Source organism: Uloborus diversus, chromosome 6 (genome assembly GCF_026930045.1).
Source record: "Uloborus diversus isolate 005 chromosome 6, Udiv.v.3.1, whole genome shotgun sequence".
Lineage (NCBI taxonomy): Eukaryota > Metazoa > Arthropoda > Arachnida > Araneae > Uloboridae > Uloborus > Uloborus diversus.
Window position 1 is genome coordinate 2569211 of NC_072736.1, and position 14943 is coordinate 2584153.

Genomic DNA, 14943 nt, shown 5'->3' on the forward strand with positions numbered 1-14943 from the left:
TTAGTAGGGTTTAGTTGTGCACCTCCCCTTTTGGTTGCATTCGGGTGTTTTTAAGGAGGTCTTTGGCCCTTTTGGCGAGAAATCATTGTTAATTTCGATGTAAACTCAAGTGGTGCCACAATTTCATGGACACTTGGCGATAGATCGCCAGTTTTCTGGTCGCCAAGTTTTGTCGCCGACTTGGCGACAAATTTGGCGATTTTTTTTATTTGTAAATCTGGTTTTAATTTGACCACTGTTGGTGATATTTAGGGAGTAAACTATTATTGAATCACATTAAAATTGCCAATAATGGGAAAATGACATTAAATCGGAGTAAAAAGAAGTCATGTGAGGCACACACATCAGCTCGTTATGCTGATAATAACAATATTATTAAGGGGGTCCGGGACACATTTTGAAATTTTTTTTATTATATACTTTAGAGTTTTGAAATTTTCTGCACTGATTTATCATTTATTTATTAAGCAAAATCATAGCATAAATACGAAAAAAAAATTTTTATTTAAATTTAATTAGTTTTTTTAAAAAAATGGGGTTGCTTTAAATTGCTATAACTCAAAATATTCTTGATCAATTTTCAATTTTTTTTAAATAAATTACGCACAAATATCTAAGCTTTAATTTTTATTCGGCGATTTTAAAAATATTGATTCAATAAAAAATAAAAATATTTGAAGAAAAATTTCGAAAAATTCGAAAATACCTTTTTTTTAAAAAAAAAATCATAATTTTTGCTGTAAACGTTTTTTTCAAATTCGCCAAATAAAAATTAAAGTAAACTGTTTGAAAAAGATATGCTCCAAGTTTCATTACTTTATCTTTATCGGTTCCTGACTTATAAGAGTTTGAATGCAAGAAATCGAGAAAAATTGCCTCATGGAGAAAAACGCGTTTAAAATTTTAAAGTTAAGTACACATTAGTTAGGTGCATGCAACAAAAATAATTATATCTTTCGTTCTATTTAAGATAGAAACAAGATTCAAACGTCCTCTTAAGCAGAAAAAAACGGCAAAATTTTTCACATGATAAAAAAAAATTGCAAAATTTGACGATTTTTGTGTCCCGGACCCCCTTAAAACACATCCAATGTTCCTTAGGCCCTGTTTATGCAGCTAGATTCATCCCGGCTTCGCGAAATAAGGCTGTTTTATGCATCCAACCCGGCTTCAAGCCGCGTTCAATGCTGGAGCGAATTCCCTCCACCTACATTGAAGAATTATTGGCGGATTTTTCCCACAGTGCATTGCGTGGTCACGTGTCTTCTCCTCGTGTGTATTTATTTTGTTGTTGTTGTGCGTGTTCTTTTTGCGTTGGAGATTTTGTTTCGAAACTAATTTCTTCTAATTGTGGAAAAATCCAACTGCAGCATTCTATGGGATAGCACCGAAACGAAAGCGTAAGGGAACGTAAAGGAGAATCCACGATTTGACAAAAACGGCTCTTGCCATCAACCCGGCTGCAATCCCCCTTTTATCCACCTTCCGCTTCAACCCGGGGTGAAGCCGGAGTGTGCATAAACAGGGCCATAAAGACTTTCAAATCGAACATTCATAAAACCGCTTTATTCGAACCAGCATCCAAGTCCTGATTACTGAATGGGCCAGCTAGACCGTGGCCTTTTTACCGTTTTTGATACTTTTTAGAGGTCCCCAAATGGCTAGAAATTTTTAAATCAAAAACTGAAAGTGTAAGGTTTGACTGCATGGGGACAAGAAAAGGTGCTTGGCCTTCAGGTTTGAGGACTTCTTATTCCTACCACTGCATCTTAGCTACCGATCAAACTCTTGTAAGATCAAAAGATTTTCGAAAAATTTCCAAATCCTATGTGAAGCGGTGGGGTCTCCGTAACTCTGTGGTAGAAGCTTTGTTTTCTAAGCCGGAGGTCGTGGGTTCGATTCCCACTAGAGCCTTGAGCATTATTTCCTTCTCTTGTACAGTAGATCTGTCTTGTGTGTGTCCGGAAGCAATGATGTATGTGAAGCTATTTAGCTTCTGTATAGAAATAAATAAAATATGTGAAGTGGCATTAGAATGGAAGTAAAAGTGCTACAAAGTTCGATTTTAGGATTAAATGCCACTGTTTATCCATGTGACATGAAAAAAAGATACTTGGGAACTGTCTCAAATTTGACAATAGTTTTGCAACTTGCCTATCAAACGTCTGAACTCGATTTCGGAGCCCCAAATTGCTGAGAGGTCAGAAGAACCTTCTCTGGGCAGTTGCCTGCGTGCTCTGACAAAGTGCTAGATGTGCAAACTGCTGATATTTCTAAAACTAGTTAGCTTCTTCTATGGAACAGAATTGAATAGGGAGCTGAATTTTGGCATAAAGGATGAAGGATGAATTAAGAAACAGGCTTGCTGGGTAAAATTCGAAAATTTTTGATCGCCTAAAATATGACTCTAATAGCAAGACGCCTGATCTTGAGAGAGTTTGTTTCTGTTTTAAGAGGAGGAAGAGAGGGCAGACTCATATTGACCCTAGGTCAATAGACATCGCAGTACGTCATTCCAGAGTTTAAACTAGCTTTTTTGACCCCTATTTCAACAAATGGGATCGTTTAATTCTTCATCCATCACAATTCATGTTATCTGAGCCACTGATCAGAGGAACACGCGTCACGAATGTTTATGTTTATAAATGAAAACTAAAAACATGCTTCATGCTTTGGTGAAACAATTCAATTACAAATAGTTGAAATCTGTAATGTATCTGTTGAAATCCTCCAAAAGTCGGACAATGACCGAAAAAAAAACGCATAACACGAATAGATTTCTAACGAATACGCCAAGTCCAAAATGGTACAATATTTTGGAGTTTGGTGCACTTGAATTCGATCAATTCGCGATCCGGAAAATCATAAGTGATCCAAGTTGGTCCAATTCCTGTTTCACACTTGGAAGAGAGAAACATTCCCTCGTTAATAAATGTGCCAGACGAAAGTCGGAAAATAATCATTTTTAATTCTGAATTTTTGGCAAAGTTAAATGATTGATTTTTTTCTTCTAAAAATGAAAACATAGAATATGGAAGGATGGAAAAAGTTATGAAAAATACATTGTTACTTATTCTTGCAAGCTGAACTGTGATTGCACTTTGAGTTACACTTAATGCTAGTAGGTAGACATTTACTGTCCCAGGGTAGGGAAAGGACAGTATCTACATATTTTTCTTTTTCTTTTTTTGTATTTTTGTCGTCTAATTTATTTGAGTTTTATTGTGCAGACTTGCGTGTTTGGTTTACGCTGAAAATAAAGCACGAAAAGAATAAACGAATGTGCACCTCGAAACGATTTTTCGAAAATTCGATTTTGTTCTTTTTCTATTCCAATTTTATGAACAAAATTATCATAAGATCGACGAGTAAATTACGAAATTATCATAACGTGGAACCGTTACATGGGCACAAGCCAATTGGCGAGATACGAAATTATCATAACGTGGAACTGTAACATGGGTACAAGCCAATTGGCGAGAAAATTCACCATACATTATTTGTAAATATACAGGCGAACCAAAAAAACCTTTTAATTTTTCTATTACGGGCAAAGCCGTGCGGGTACCACTAGTTACTAATAATAAAGCTGAAAGTCTGTCCGGAGGATGTCTGTGACGCGCATAGCGCCTAGACCGTTCGTCCGATTTTCATGAAATTTAGCACAAATTTAGTTTGTAGCATGGGGGTGTGCACCTCGAAGCGATTTTTCGAAAATTCGATGTGGTTCTTTTTTTTATTCCAATTTTAAGAACAAAAATATCATAAGATGGACGAGTAAATTACGAAATTATCATAACGTGGAACCGTAAAATGGGCACAAGCCAATTGGCGAGATACGAAATTATCATAACGTGCAACCCTAACATGGGTACAAGCCAATTGGCGAGAAAATTCACCATACATTATTTGTAAATATACAGGCGAACCAAAAGACCTTTTAATTTTTCTATTACGGGCAAAGCCGTGCGTGTACCACTATGCTGAATAAAAGAACACTTTCAAATTATGAACATTTTTACGCAGTTGCTTGTTAGGCGTTTTAGATAAGGTAAGTGCAGTTTTTAAAAAAAAATTTCACTCCCAGATATTACGAATAACCCCGATTTAACGTATAAAAGTTTCGGTCCCGATGCATTCGTTGAATCGGGGTCCGACTGTATTACAGCATTTCTGAAATACGAGAGACAATCTCCAAATATTTGCTACGGATTTTCTATATTAGTAATCATTTCCTAAACTGTAGGCGACATAAAGTATGCTGAGCACAAATACGAAGTCATTTTTGACAAGCCTGGGATTTCGGACAACTTACTGTATTTTTCCTCTTAAAATTCTTTAAAGGGTTACCTCAAAAATGATGAAACGATCAAAAATATTTTTATTGCTTATTACAAAACTAAAAACTATTCTGAACACAGGGAAAAAGTTTCATTGCTTTAGTTCAAATATTTAAAAAGTTATAAGTGGTTTTAGGCCGTGCTCGCTATATGTTCTTATGCAAAAGAAAAACTTTAAACTGCTTTTTCTCGATGATGGTATTTTCTGTGTTTTCATGTCATTAGAATCCCTAAGGATTTTTTTCTATTAAAGATACAGCTTTAAAGTAATACTTTTTGCAATTGGGATAACATATTTGACAAAACTGTGCATTGGATAAGCATTTTAAAATTTACTCAAATGTTTAGAGCATGTTAAACCTTTAAAAACCAATTTAAAAAAAAAAATTGATTTTTTACATAATTAGTCACAGAAAATTTTCTAATCAACTCATAAGCAAATGAATGCACAGATTTTTAGAGATGATTATAGAGATTGTTTAGCAAAAAAAATTATTTAATTAGTGCAAAAATAAAAAAGCATTAGGGATTTCAAAAAATTGAAATTTTCTTCCATGTTTTGAATTTTTTTTTAAAAAAAGGCAATATTTTTAAATTTTGAAAATAAATTATTGATTAAGAAATAAGTATGCATGTTATGGTTTCAAAGAAATATAAAATTTACTTAAATTAAAAAAAAAATGTTTGAAAGGTACTGTGACACCTTAAAAGAAGAAAATACAGAAGCCTTAAAAATAGAGTTCCGCGTTCATTTTAATGACTGAAATATTGAAATTCGCAGAATTGCACCTATTAGCGAGAAATATCACACATATGCTTCAATACGATGAATTATGACGTTGATTTTATGACAATTGCAAGCAATATCGAACATTTCTGAACATAATCCAGAGACTGCAGTTTATCCCTTATTTTGAGCTCATCAGTCTGGAATAGCCGTAACCGAGCTGCAGGCCAAATTGTCTTTTGAGAGGCGCAGAGTATGTATCTTCACACTGGTAGCTAAAAACATCTTAGCACATCAGCGAGAAGCACGCTTACTCGGTACTAGTGATGCGCCGGATCGTTAAAAAAGTACATCCGTGGATCCGGATCCGGATCATTGGTGTCAAGATACGCGGATACGGATCTCGAAGTTTTTTTGCCCAATTCAACTATCCAAGTTTAAAATTTATTACGAAAGGTATTCTTGTCATAATAATAACACTGTTTATTCAACAACTGTGGTCTACGCGAAATTATAATTAAGACTATGATTTACTCTTTAAAGAAATCTCCGTTAAAATTGAGGGAGAGTTGGAAGGAATGGGCCAGCGCTGCATTAATGCTTAGATGGAATGTGAAAAAATATTTCTAGATTACTCGGTAGATGTAGGATACAGGAGCAAGAGTGTGAAGCTGCTACCGGAAAGGCGAGTAATAATTTTTCGCATTTTTTTTCAGCAAAAATGCAGCGCTGACCCATTTCACCTTGATTACTCCGACGGACGGAATAACGGACTCGGGAATACCTTTACAAACAGTAATTAGAGAATTTTGTCTCACTTTTTTTTTTTTTTTGAAGGAGGCCGAGAAAAACCAAAATGAAGAATAGCAAAAACCCCAAATCAATAACAAAAACTAATATAAACTAAAAATTAAAAAAAAACATGTCTCAGAGGGCCGTTGGCGTCTGAAATACCTAAATAGGGAGTAAAACCTAAGTTAAACGGAATTTAAGAGTCTTTTATTCAAACATTTAAGAATTTTTAGAATAGAAAAGATCCGTTTAAGATCCGTCAAAAAAGTAACGGATACGGATGCGGGTCTTTATTTTTCCTCGGATATCCGCGGATACGGATACGGATATCTGGAACATCACTACTCGGCACGGCTCGACCTCGAAGAAGTGAAGATAAAAGTCAGGGTACAAAGCTAAATATTACTGCCCTGTATTTCTTAATAACAGTCGGAGATAGAGCACTTCTTCACGGTGGCGTCGTACAGTCCTGTCGCTGATACACTAAGTATTTTATTAGCGTGAAGATATACCTAACGAAATCAAGAGGCTTTCTCCAGCAATTCGGTTATCTCTATTTCAGATGAATGATTCCAAAATAAGGGCGAAAAGGGTCTCTCTCGATGCTGTATCTGAGCTTTTCGTTATTCTTTGCAATTCAGTCATAACTCAGATTATGGGGAAGTAACTGGTAGCTTTATTACAATGGGGTGGTTTCCTTCAGTCAAAAGTACTACTGTTAGTCATTGAAATGGATAGAATGAGCACAAAAAAAAAATAACATGGACCCAGAAAATACTTTCACTTTCCCAACAGTTTTTTTTTTTTAAATTAATTTTTTTAAACGTCCGATTTTTCAAGCAAGGCGTGGTCTTAATGACGTCACAAATGATGCACTTTGTGCCGCATCATTCTACTACGTTTCCACGTTATGATAATCAAGCAGCGAATTAAAATTGCGCTCTACGCTTGCTATAAACCATATCGTTGCCAAAACACGTGAGTAAAGATGCGAATTAAATATTTTGCCCTGTGAATGGCATTTCATCATTTGTGATGTCATCGTCAGGAGCCGTAAACAATGAAAGCGCTCCGATTTAAATATTTTTTTAAAAATATTAAACGTAAACAAATTTATCAAAAAATGGTCAGATCCTATGTTTTTAAGCATGTTCTTTCAGAAACAAATACTTTTAAAATTTTGGAAACGACCCCGTTGTGACCATTTTCGGGTCCATTTTCTACTGCATTTTCTTATGACTGTTTTAAGTATTATGGCATAGCTTTTAAAGTGGCACGCGATTTATTAGTCTTCTTTTCGCCACTGTTCAAATCAAAAAACTATACAAGACAGAAAGCGCGAAACAAAAGAAATCTCAAAAAAAAAAAAAAACAGACAACTATGTTTCAAAACCAGGCTACTATTTTAAATTGCGAAAGCTTAGTCAGAAAAAATATCATTTTTTTCTCTTAGTTTATTTCATCAAATATTTATTTAAATTAATTTTTCTTCATTTATTTACTTCTTTAAATGTTTTTCTGGGGGGGAGGGGGGGGGGAATGAGATCGGAACTTTTTTTAATCACTTCAAAAGCACGTTGAAAAGTAACTTAGCTGCATCTTCTTTATCTTTACTAATAATAAAGCTGAAAGTCTCTCTGTCTGTCAGGATCTCTGTGACGCGCATAGCGCCTAGACCGTACGGCCGAATTTCATGAAATTTGGCACAAAGTTAGTTTGTAGCATGGGGGTGTGCACCTCGAAGCGATTTTTCGAAAATTCGATGTGGTTCTTTTTCCAATCCAATTTTAAGAACAAAATTATCATAAGATGGACGAGTAAATTACGAAATTATCATAACGTGGAACCGTAACATGGGCACAAGCCAATTGGCGAGATACGAAATTATCATAACGTGGAACCGTAACATGGGTACAAGCCAATTAGAGAGAAAATTCACCATACATTATTTGTAAATATACAGGCGAACCAAAAGATCTTTTAATTTTTCTATAACGGGCAAAGCCGTGCGGGTACCACTAGTTACTAATAATAAAGCGGAAAGTCTCTCTGTCTGGATGTCTGTGACGCGCATAGCGCCTAGAAAGTTCGGCCGATTTTCATGAAATTTGGCACAAAGTTAGTTGGTAGCTTGGGGGTATGCACCTCGAAGCGATTTTTCAAAAATTCGATTTTATTCATTTTCTATTTCAATTTAGGCAACGTTTTTCCGGAGCAAATTTATCATAAGATGGACGAGTAAATTACGAAATTATCATGACGTGGAATGGGAGAGCGAATGAACATAGCCAATTGGCGAGAAATTCGTCATCCATTATTTGTAAATATACAGGCGAACCGAATGACCTTTAAATTTTCAACTACGGGCAAAGCCGTGCGGGTACCACTAGTAGTTTGAAATAAAAAACACCTTAATCGCCTATCCCGCCAAGCAACCATGGTACCTCAACCCAACCGCGGAATTCGTTTTCCCAAACGTAAGCTTTTTCCAACTTCAACTCAACAAAATAAAACAGAATTAAATTGATTATTTGAATGTAGGAAATCCTCGAAAATCTTTATTTGAAGAGCTTGAAAAAATTAAAATCCACAGCTACATCCTTGCTTCATCAGCCTCTAAATTGATTTGCTACCTTAACGACAGCTAACTTCATGATTATTATTTACTAGTGGTACCCGCACGGCTTTTCCCGTAATAGAAAAATTAAAAGGTCTTTTGGTTCGCCTGTATATTTACAAAAAATGTGTGGGGAATTTTCTCGCCAGTTGGCGTGTACCCATGTTACGGTTCCACGTTATGATAATTTCGTATCTCGTCAATTAGCTTGCGCCCATGTTACGGTTCCACGTTATGAAAATTTCGTAATTTACTCGTCCATCTTATGATAATTTTGTTCTTAAAATTGGAATAGAAAAAGAACCACATCGAATTTTCGAAAAATCGCTTCGAGGTGCACACCCCCATGCTACAAACTAACTTTGTGCCAAATTTCATGAAACTCGGCCGAACGGTGTAGTCGCTATGCGCGACACAGAGATCCAAACATCCTACAGACTTCCAGACATCCTCCGGACAGAGAGACTTTCAGCTTTATTATTAGTAAAGTTTATCAAAACATATTATCAAATTATCATGCCGTGGCACGAGTTTCATTGTTGAACCACGCGGGTTACTCAATCATCGGCTGTTATTTATATGAGTATTAATTTTTGTTTAATAAATAAATAATAATCATCCGGTCGGGCAAGGTTTAAAAAGCAGACGTTTCCGGCTTGTAATTAGCTGCTTAATAGACCTTAATCGTTATCTGATCAGTGAATGGCTATGTGTGAGTGTTCCTTTAATTTTTAAGTGTTATGGACTATGGCTCCACTAAATTTCACTTACGCTTATAGGCCGTGATAATCGCTGAAAGTCATGGCAACAAAGAGGACGCTACGGGGAGCCCCTGTTTTCCATTACGTTGCCATTGTTTGGTGGATGCAGTGTTCCGTTCAATTTCAAGAGCAGATCATAATTGCATCGGTTTAACACAGAAAAGTCATAAATTGACAAGACCCAAAAGCATCAGCGCCATCTAGTGGGGTCATGTATAGGCATAAAGTGTTCTTTAGAGCTTGTTAAAACACCTTCTCGAAAATTATTTTGAGATCGTAATACTAAGTTCTTTGACTCAACATAAGAATAATCTTAAAAACCAAGGAAACTACTACAGAGAAACCATTTGTTTTAATTTAAGCTCTTTAAACAACAGTTTGACCAGATACATGAAAAAAAGGACGTTCTACATGCATTACTTCACTTATTGCAGCTATCCTATTAAACAAAAAGTTATCCGGAAGATGACCAGGATTCTTCATGGCTGTCATCAAATGATCCTTCTCCACCACTATGATCAGAAGACATTCCTTCGTAAGAACTGCCATGTTCTTCCTGGTACTCCTCTCCATGGTCGGATCCTCCCTCCCAGGAAGACTCAGAATCTTGGGAATCGTCTGCCCCCATACTTCCACTTTCGTAACTCGTCCACGATTCAGACCCGCCATCGCCCGTCCCCATTCTCGAACGTCCGTAGCCTGTGTCGTCATCGGCGCTGTCACTTTCCCGGGATTCACCCGAACTCGATGATGTCATTCCTTCGCTGTTTTGGGACTGTCCATAGCCGTCACCTGCAGCACCACTTTCCCATGGTGCAATTCCGCCTTTGTTTTGGAACTGTCCGTAGCTGTCATCTGCTTCACTATTTTCCCACGATGTCATTTCGCTGTTGCTTTGGGACTGACTGTAGCTGTCATCTGCAGTACCACTTTCCCATGATGACATTCCACTATTGCTTTTTGATTGACTGTGGCTGTCACCGCCGCTGTTTTGGGACTGTTCATAGCTGTCATCTGCGGCACCACTTTCCCATGATGTCATTCCACTGTTGCTTTGGGATTGACTGTGGCTGTCACCGCCGCTGTTTTGGGACTGTTCAGAGCTGTCATCTGCGGCACCACTTTCCCATGATGTCATTCCACTGTTGCTTTGGGATTGACTGTAGCTGTCACCGCCGCTGTTTTGGGACTGTTCATAGCTGTCATCTGCAGCACCACTTTCCCATGATGACAATCCGCTATTGCTTTGGAACTGACTGTAGCTGTCATCTGCAGCACCACTTTCCCATGATGACATTTCGCTATTGCTTTGGGATTGACTGTAGCTGTCATCTGCAGAACCGCTCTCCCGTGATTGGTTCCAATCCCTTGAATTGTTATTTGTCTCTGCTCCTTTATTTTGTTGCTGCTCTCCGCCTGTCATGAATGATCCATCGTCTGCGTCGTCGCCTTCCGATGATTGTCTCCAAGTTGAAGAAAAAGGCCATGCTCCGCTATTACCTCCGGATTGTTGCATGCTATCACCTGCTGAGTCTTGTCCCCAAAATTTTTCCCATGACCATGAATTTTTGTTTCTTCCTCCATTTGTCCACGGCCATCCTCTCTGATTTCCACTCCCAGATTGCTCATGATCCATTCCATCGTCAGATCCTTCACCTTCCCATGTCCATGAACCTTCAGACGACCACTGTCCATTATTTCCAGCGTACTGTCCTCCTTGCATCCCATCGTCACCAGATTCCTCTCTCCAAGAATTGTGTCCATCTTTGAAGTAGCAAAAAATTTGTATTACTACGAGATTGTTACAATATATAAATTAGCATGTGAATATTACCACCTCAAACTTTAGTCATGTTGACGCTGAACAGTTATTCGTTGTTAGTAAGGGGCTGTTTTACATGTAGACGTTACTTTTGTAGGAAAAACAACCTGATTAGACCTAAACATCAACATTTACTCAGCACATTATGAAAAAAGAAACACTATAAAATTTACGATTTATTAAAAATGATGAAGTAAACTCAAATTAACCTTTCTTACCTCTTAATTGTTTAAACCTTTTAATATTTCTGTCAAGTATTTTTTAATGATACCACGAGCATTAAAAAAAGAAGATATGTAACCAAAATGCATTTTGAGATGCTAATGAAGTCATTCACCCTTACTCAAAACATGAAAAAGTTCGCCCATATCACTAAAGTTTAAAAAAAGAAAAAACAAATCCACAATGATAAATAAAAATTAAAATAGAACATGTAAAGACTTTTTAAATTAGTTTAGTTTATTAACGCATGCATAAAAAATAATTTAAGAAATTAAAGTTACTAGTTTTGCACCACATAATAGTACTACTTCAAATGATCATAATGGTTAATTATCAGGAATAATTATTTTTTTTCTCGTAAGAAACGAGCTACACAGTGATTTCGAGCTTTTCCTTACAAAGTTATTATTATGGGTACAAGAAAATGTTTGTCGGCAAAGATTTTGATTGTATTGAAAGTTAATGAATGAAGTGTCCTATTTTATCAGTTCTTACCTCTTTGCAGGAAGTAAAGGTATTCATGATCATGAAAAATATTTTTCTCAAACTTCACCGTAAAACTTAGATTTTAGTAACCACTAATTGAAATTTTTTAAAAATCTCACGTCTGTGCGTACATACAGCCTGAGTAAAAACTTTAAGGCCAGAAATAATTTTCTTTGAAAAAAGGAAAAAGAAATTAAAGGGATTTTAATATTGTTGTATTATTAATTATTAATGTTCAATTGGTAAGAAATAACGCAACAGACAGGATTTGTAAAGCATGCACTAACCAGAAAAGCAGTGGTTTATTCAAAGTTAGCATTTCAGCTTGAGTAAAAACTTTAAGGCCACTAGTATTTTTAAAAAAACTGCAAGTAAATACTGTAATAAATGTCACCTCAGCTAACAAGATTGTGGAAACCCTTCAACTTGCAGTTTTATGATTAATTTCTTCGAAGTTTTTGTCCTACTTGTGACGATATCGTAAGGTAAAAAGTTAACTGTTCAAGAAAGAGGGCAGATTGAAGCTTTTTCTTTAACAAGGATAAGTAGGCGTACTACTGCGAAAAAATAGGAAGATCGAAGACTGAAGTCAACATTTTTGTTTGATTTAAACACAATTAGAGTTAAAAAAAAAAAAAAAAAAAAAAAAAAAAACGGGGAAAACTTAGAGCTTTGTCCTTGCGTCATGGAAGAAGAGTTTAGAAATTATTTCATTACCTGGAAAAGTACTCAACCAGAAAACTTATTCAGACGATAGGTTTTAATAATTGTCAAAAACGATATATAACACAATTAGAAGGTGTGGAAATTTTATTAATGTTGCAAAATTGCTTAAACCTCATTTATTGAAAATGCACAATATAGAGCTTTTCAACTTTAGCTAGGAAATCATGACCTGGGATAACCAATGAATACAAATAACTTTTTCTAACGAAAAGAAGTGGAGTTTGGATGGACCAAACGGACGGAAGTACTATTGGCATGACTTTAGAAAAGAAAAAGAAATATTCTACAAGCGCCAATTAGATGGAGGCTCTGTCAGAACTTCAGAGTGCTTTGCTTACAATGGTGTGTGCTCAGTTGCGTTTGTTTCAGGTAAAATGAACTCACAAGCATATCAAAATGTCTTCCCAAGTCATCTTTTACCAAATGCTGATTTTATTGGTGGAGAAAATTGAAAATATCAGCAAAACAATGCATCAATCCATCCGAGTAACAGTGCAAAAAATAGGCTCCAAGTAAACGATGTTGGAACTTTGAAATGACCAATTAAGTCTCCAGATCTTAACCCAATAGAGAACTTATTGGGTGACTTAGCAAGAAGAGTTTATGCAAAGGAGAGACATTTTACTTTATCAATAGAGCTGAAATCTACCATCGAAGGTGAATGGTAAAAAATACAATCCCGAATTTTGTCAAAAACTAGTTTCGTTCATGAAAACAAGAATATTTGAAGTAATTTGAAGGAATGGCTCCTACACATGCTTATAAATATTTGAATTTTTGTCTTCATATGCGTTTTTCTATGTTGGGCCTTAAAGATTTTACTCAGGTTCAAACATTTATCTGTAATATTTTCTGATAATGAAACATTTACAATTAAATTTTTTTTGTCTTTTTTACTTGTATTTAAGGTTAATAATTATCACTCATATGACTTTTTGATCCTAAGAAGTAAAGTAGTGTCCAATTTCTCAAAAAAGTGCACTCGACTTAAAGTTTTTACTCAGACTGTATGTACCGATTGGCAACCGAAGTATCCAATATGTTCATCTCTGAGTAGATTCAGGGCCCGATTAAGCCGTCGAGGGGCCCTAGGCCAAAACCCTTTTTCAGGGGCCCCTGTAGTCAAACATTACCGTTTTTTCGTTAGGTAAAGCAATTTTAGCCACTGGGGGACCCCTAAAGAGCGGGGGGCCCTAGGCCAAGGCCTATTCAGTAACCAGGCCCTGAGTAGATTTTAACGAATTTTTGTTGTAACGACTGTCATGGGTGTTTGTGACTCCCGAAGCTCAGAAACAGTTAGCAGTATCGTGCTTTTTAGCACTCATCAGCCCAGAATAGGAATCACATGAGCTGGAGACGAAAAATCTCTTAAGGAAGCCAAGAGAGCCAAACAAACTGGTAGCTAATGCAGAATTAGCAAACCAGTTTATTTGGCTCTCTTGGCCTATTCCGGGCTGATGAGTGCTAAAAAGCACCGAAGCTGCAGTCCTCGGATATAATAACTGAGCTGGCGGTGTATTTTAAGTATTTCTGCCTTAGCCCTGGCTTTAGGGCGGCAACTTACTACAAAATACCTTAGCTTTGCCATCAATCTTTGAGTTGAACCGCACCATTGCTGCAGTCGCTCATCTGGTTTGCTAATTCTGCATTAGCTACCAGTTTGTTTGGCTCTCTTGGCTTCCTTAAGAGATTTTTTCGCCTCCAGCTCATGTGATTCCTATTCCGGGCTGATGGAGTGCTAAAATGCACGAAACTGCAGTCCTCGGATGGAATAACTGAGCTGGCGGTGTATTTTAAGTAATTAGCAGTAGGAGCTTGAAATTTCGTACGTAGGATGTGTGTAGCGCATTGTTGTACCCTCTTTTTTTTTTGCTGCAATCGACTGCTCTAAAAGGGATCATAATTTAAAAAAGAAAACCTGATGTGAACCTCACAACACTTTCCTCAATGTCTAAATCATAAAAACCGAAATCTTTCTCAGCTCTTCTTTTGCTTTTAGTTTCAAGTCCTTTTCATAAAAAGATATTTTGTCTTAATCACCCTTTGATAATAAACTTCCCAACATATTTCAATTGGTGAATTCCAGGAAAAAGGCGACATGACACTTGAATTTTAAACTTTAATATTCTGTCACTTGCCGTATACCATTCTCTTCAGAAATAAATGAACTTCATGAATCTTAACCTGTTTTCCCCAAATAGTTTGATGACTTCCAGAAAGTCGGCAAAATCATGTTTTCTCTTTGCATTTTTACAGAGCAGAAAATCTCTTTTTTGTTACATATTGTAATTTCAATAAACTTGTTTATTAGCATATTATATTTAGGTTAATTTTTATCTTTTGAATGTCTAGTTAAACTTTTTGGTGAGTAATTTAATTTTTTTTCTTTGTTTCAACCATGAAATAGGTTCATTTTTAAGGCGACAATTTGATGCCCTTCTGTTATCAAA

At 36.3% G+C, this 14943-nt stretch overlaps 1 protein-coding gene across 1 annotated transcript in view; it reads right to left on the reverse strand.

Moving 5' to 3' along the window:
• Positions 1-9567: 9567 nt before the first annotated feature.
• Positions 9568-14943, reverse strand: part of LOC129224208 (zonadhesin-like) — a 133589-nt gene continuing 128213 nt past the window's right edge. Inside the window, exon 32 of the mRNA XM_054858626.1 lies at positions 9568-11001. Within this exon, the coding sequence (XP_054714601.1) occupies positions 9692-11001 (1310 nt within the window). The 3' untranslated portion in view covers positions 9568-9691. The remainder of the gene's footprint in view (positions 11002-14943) is intronic.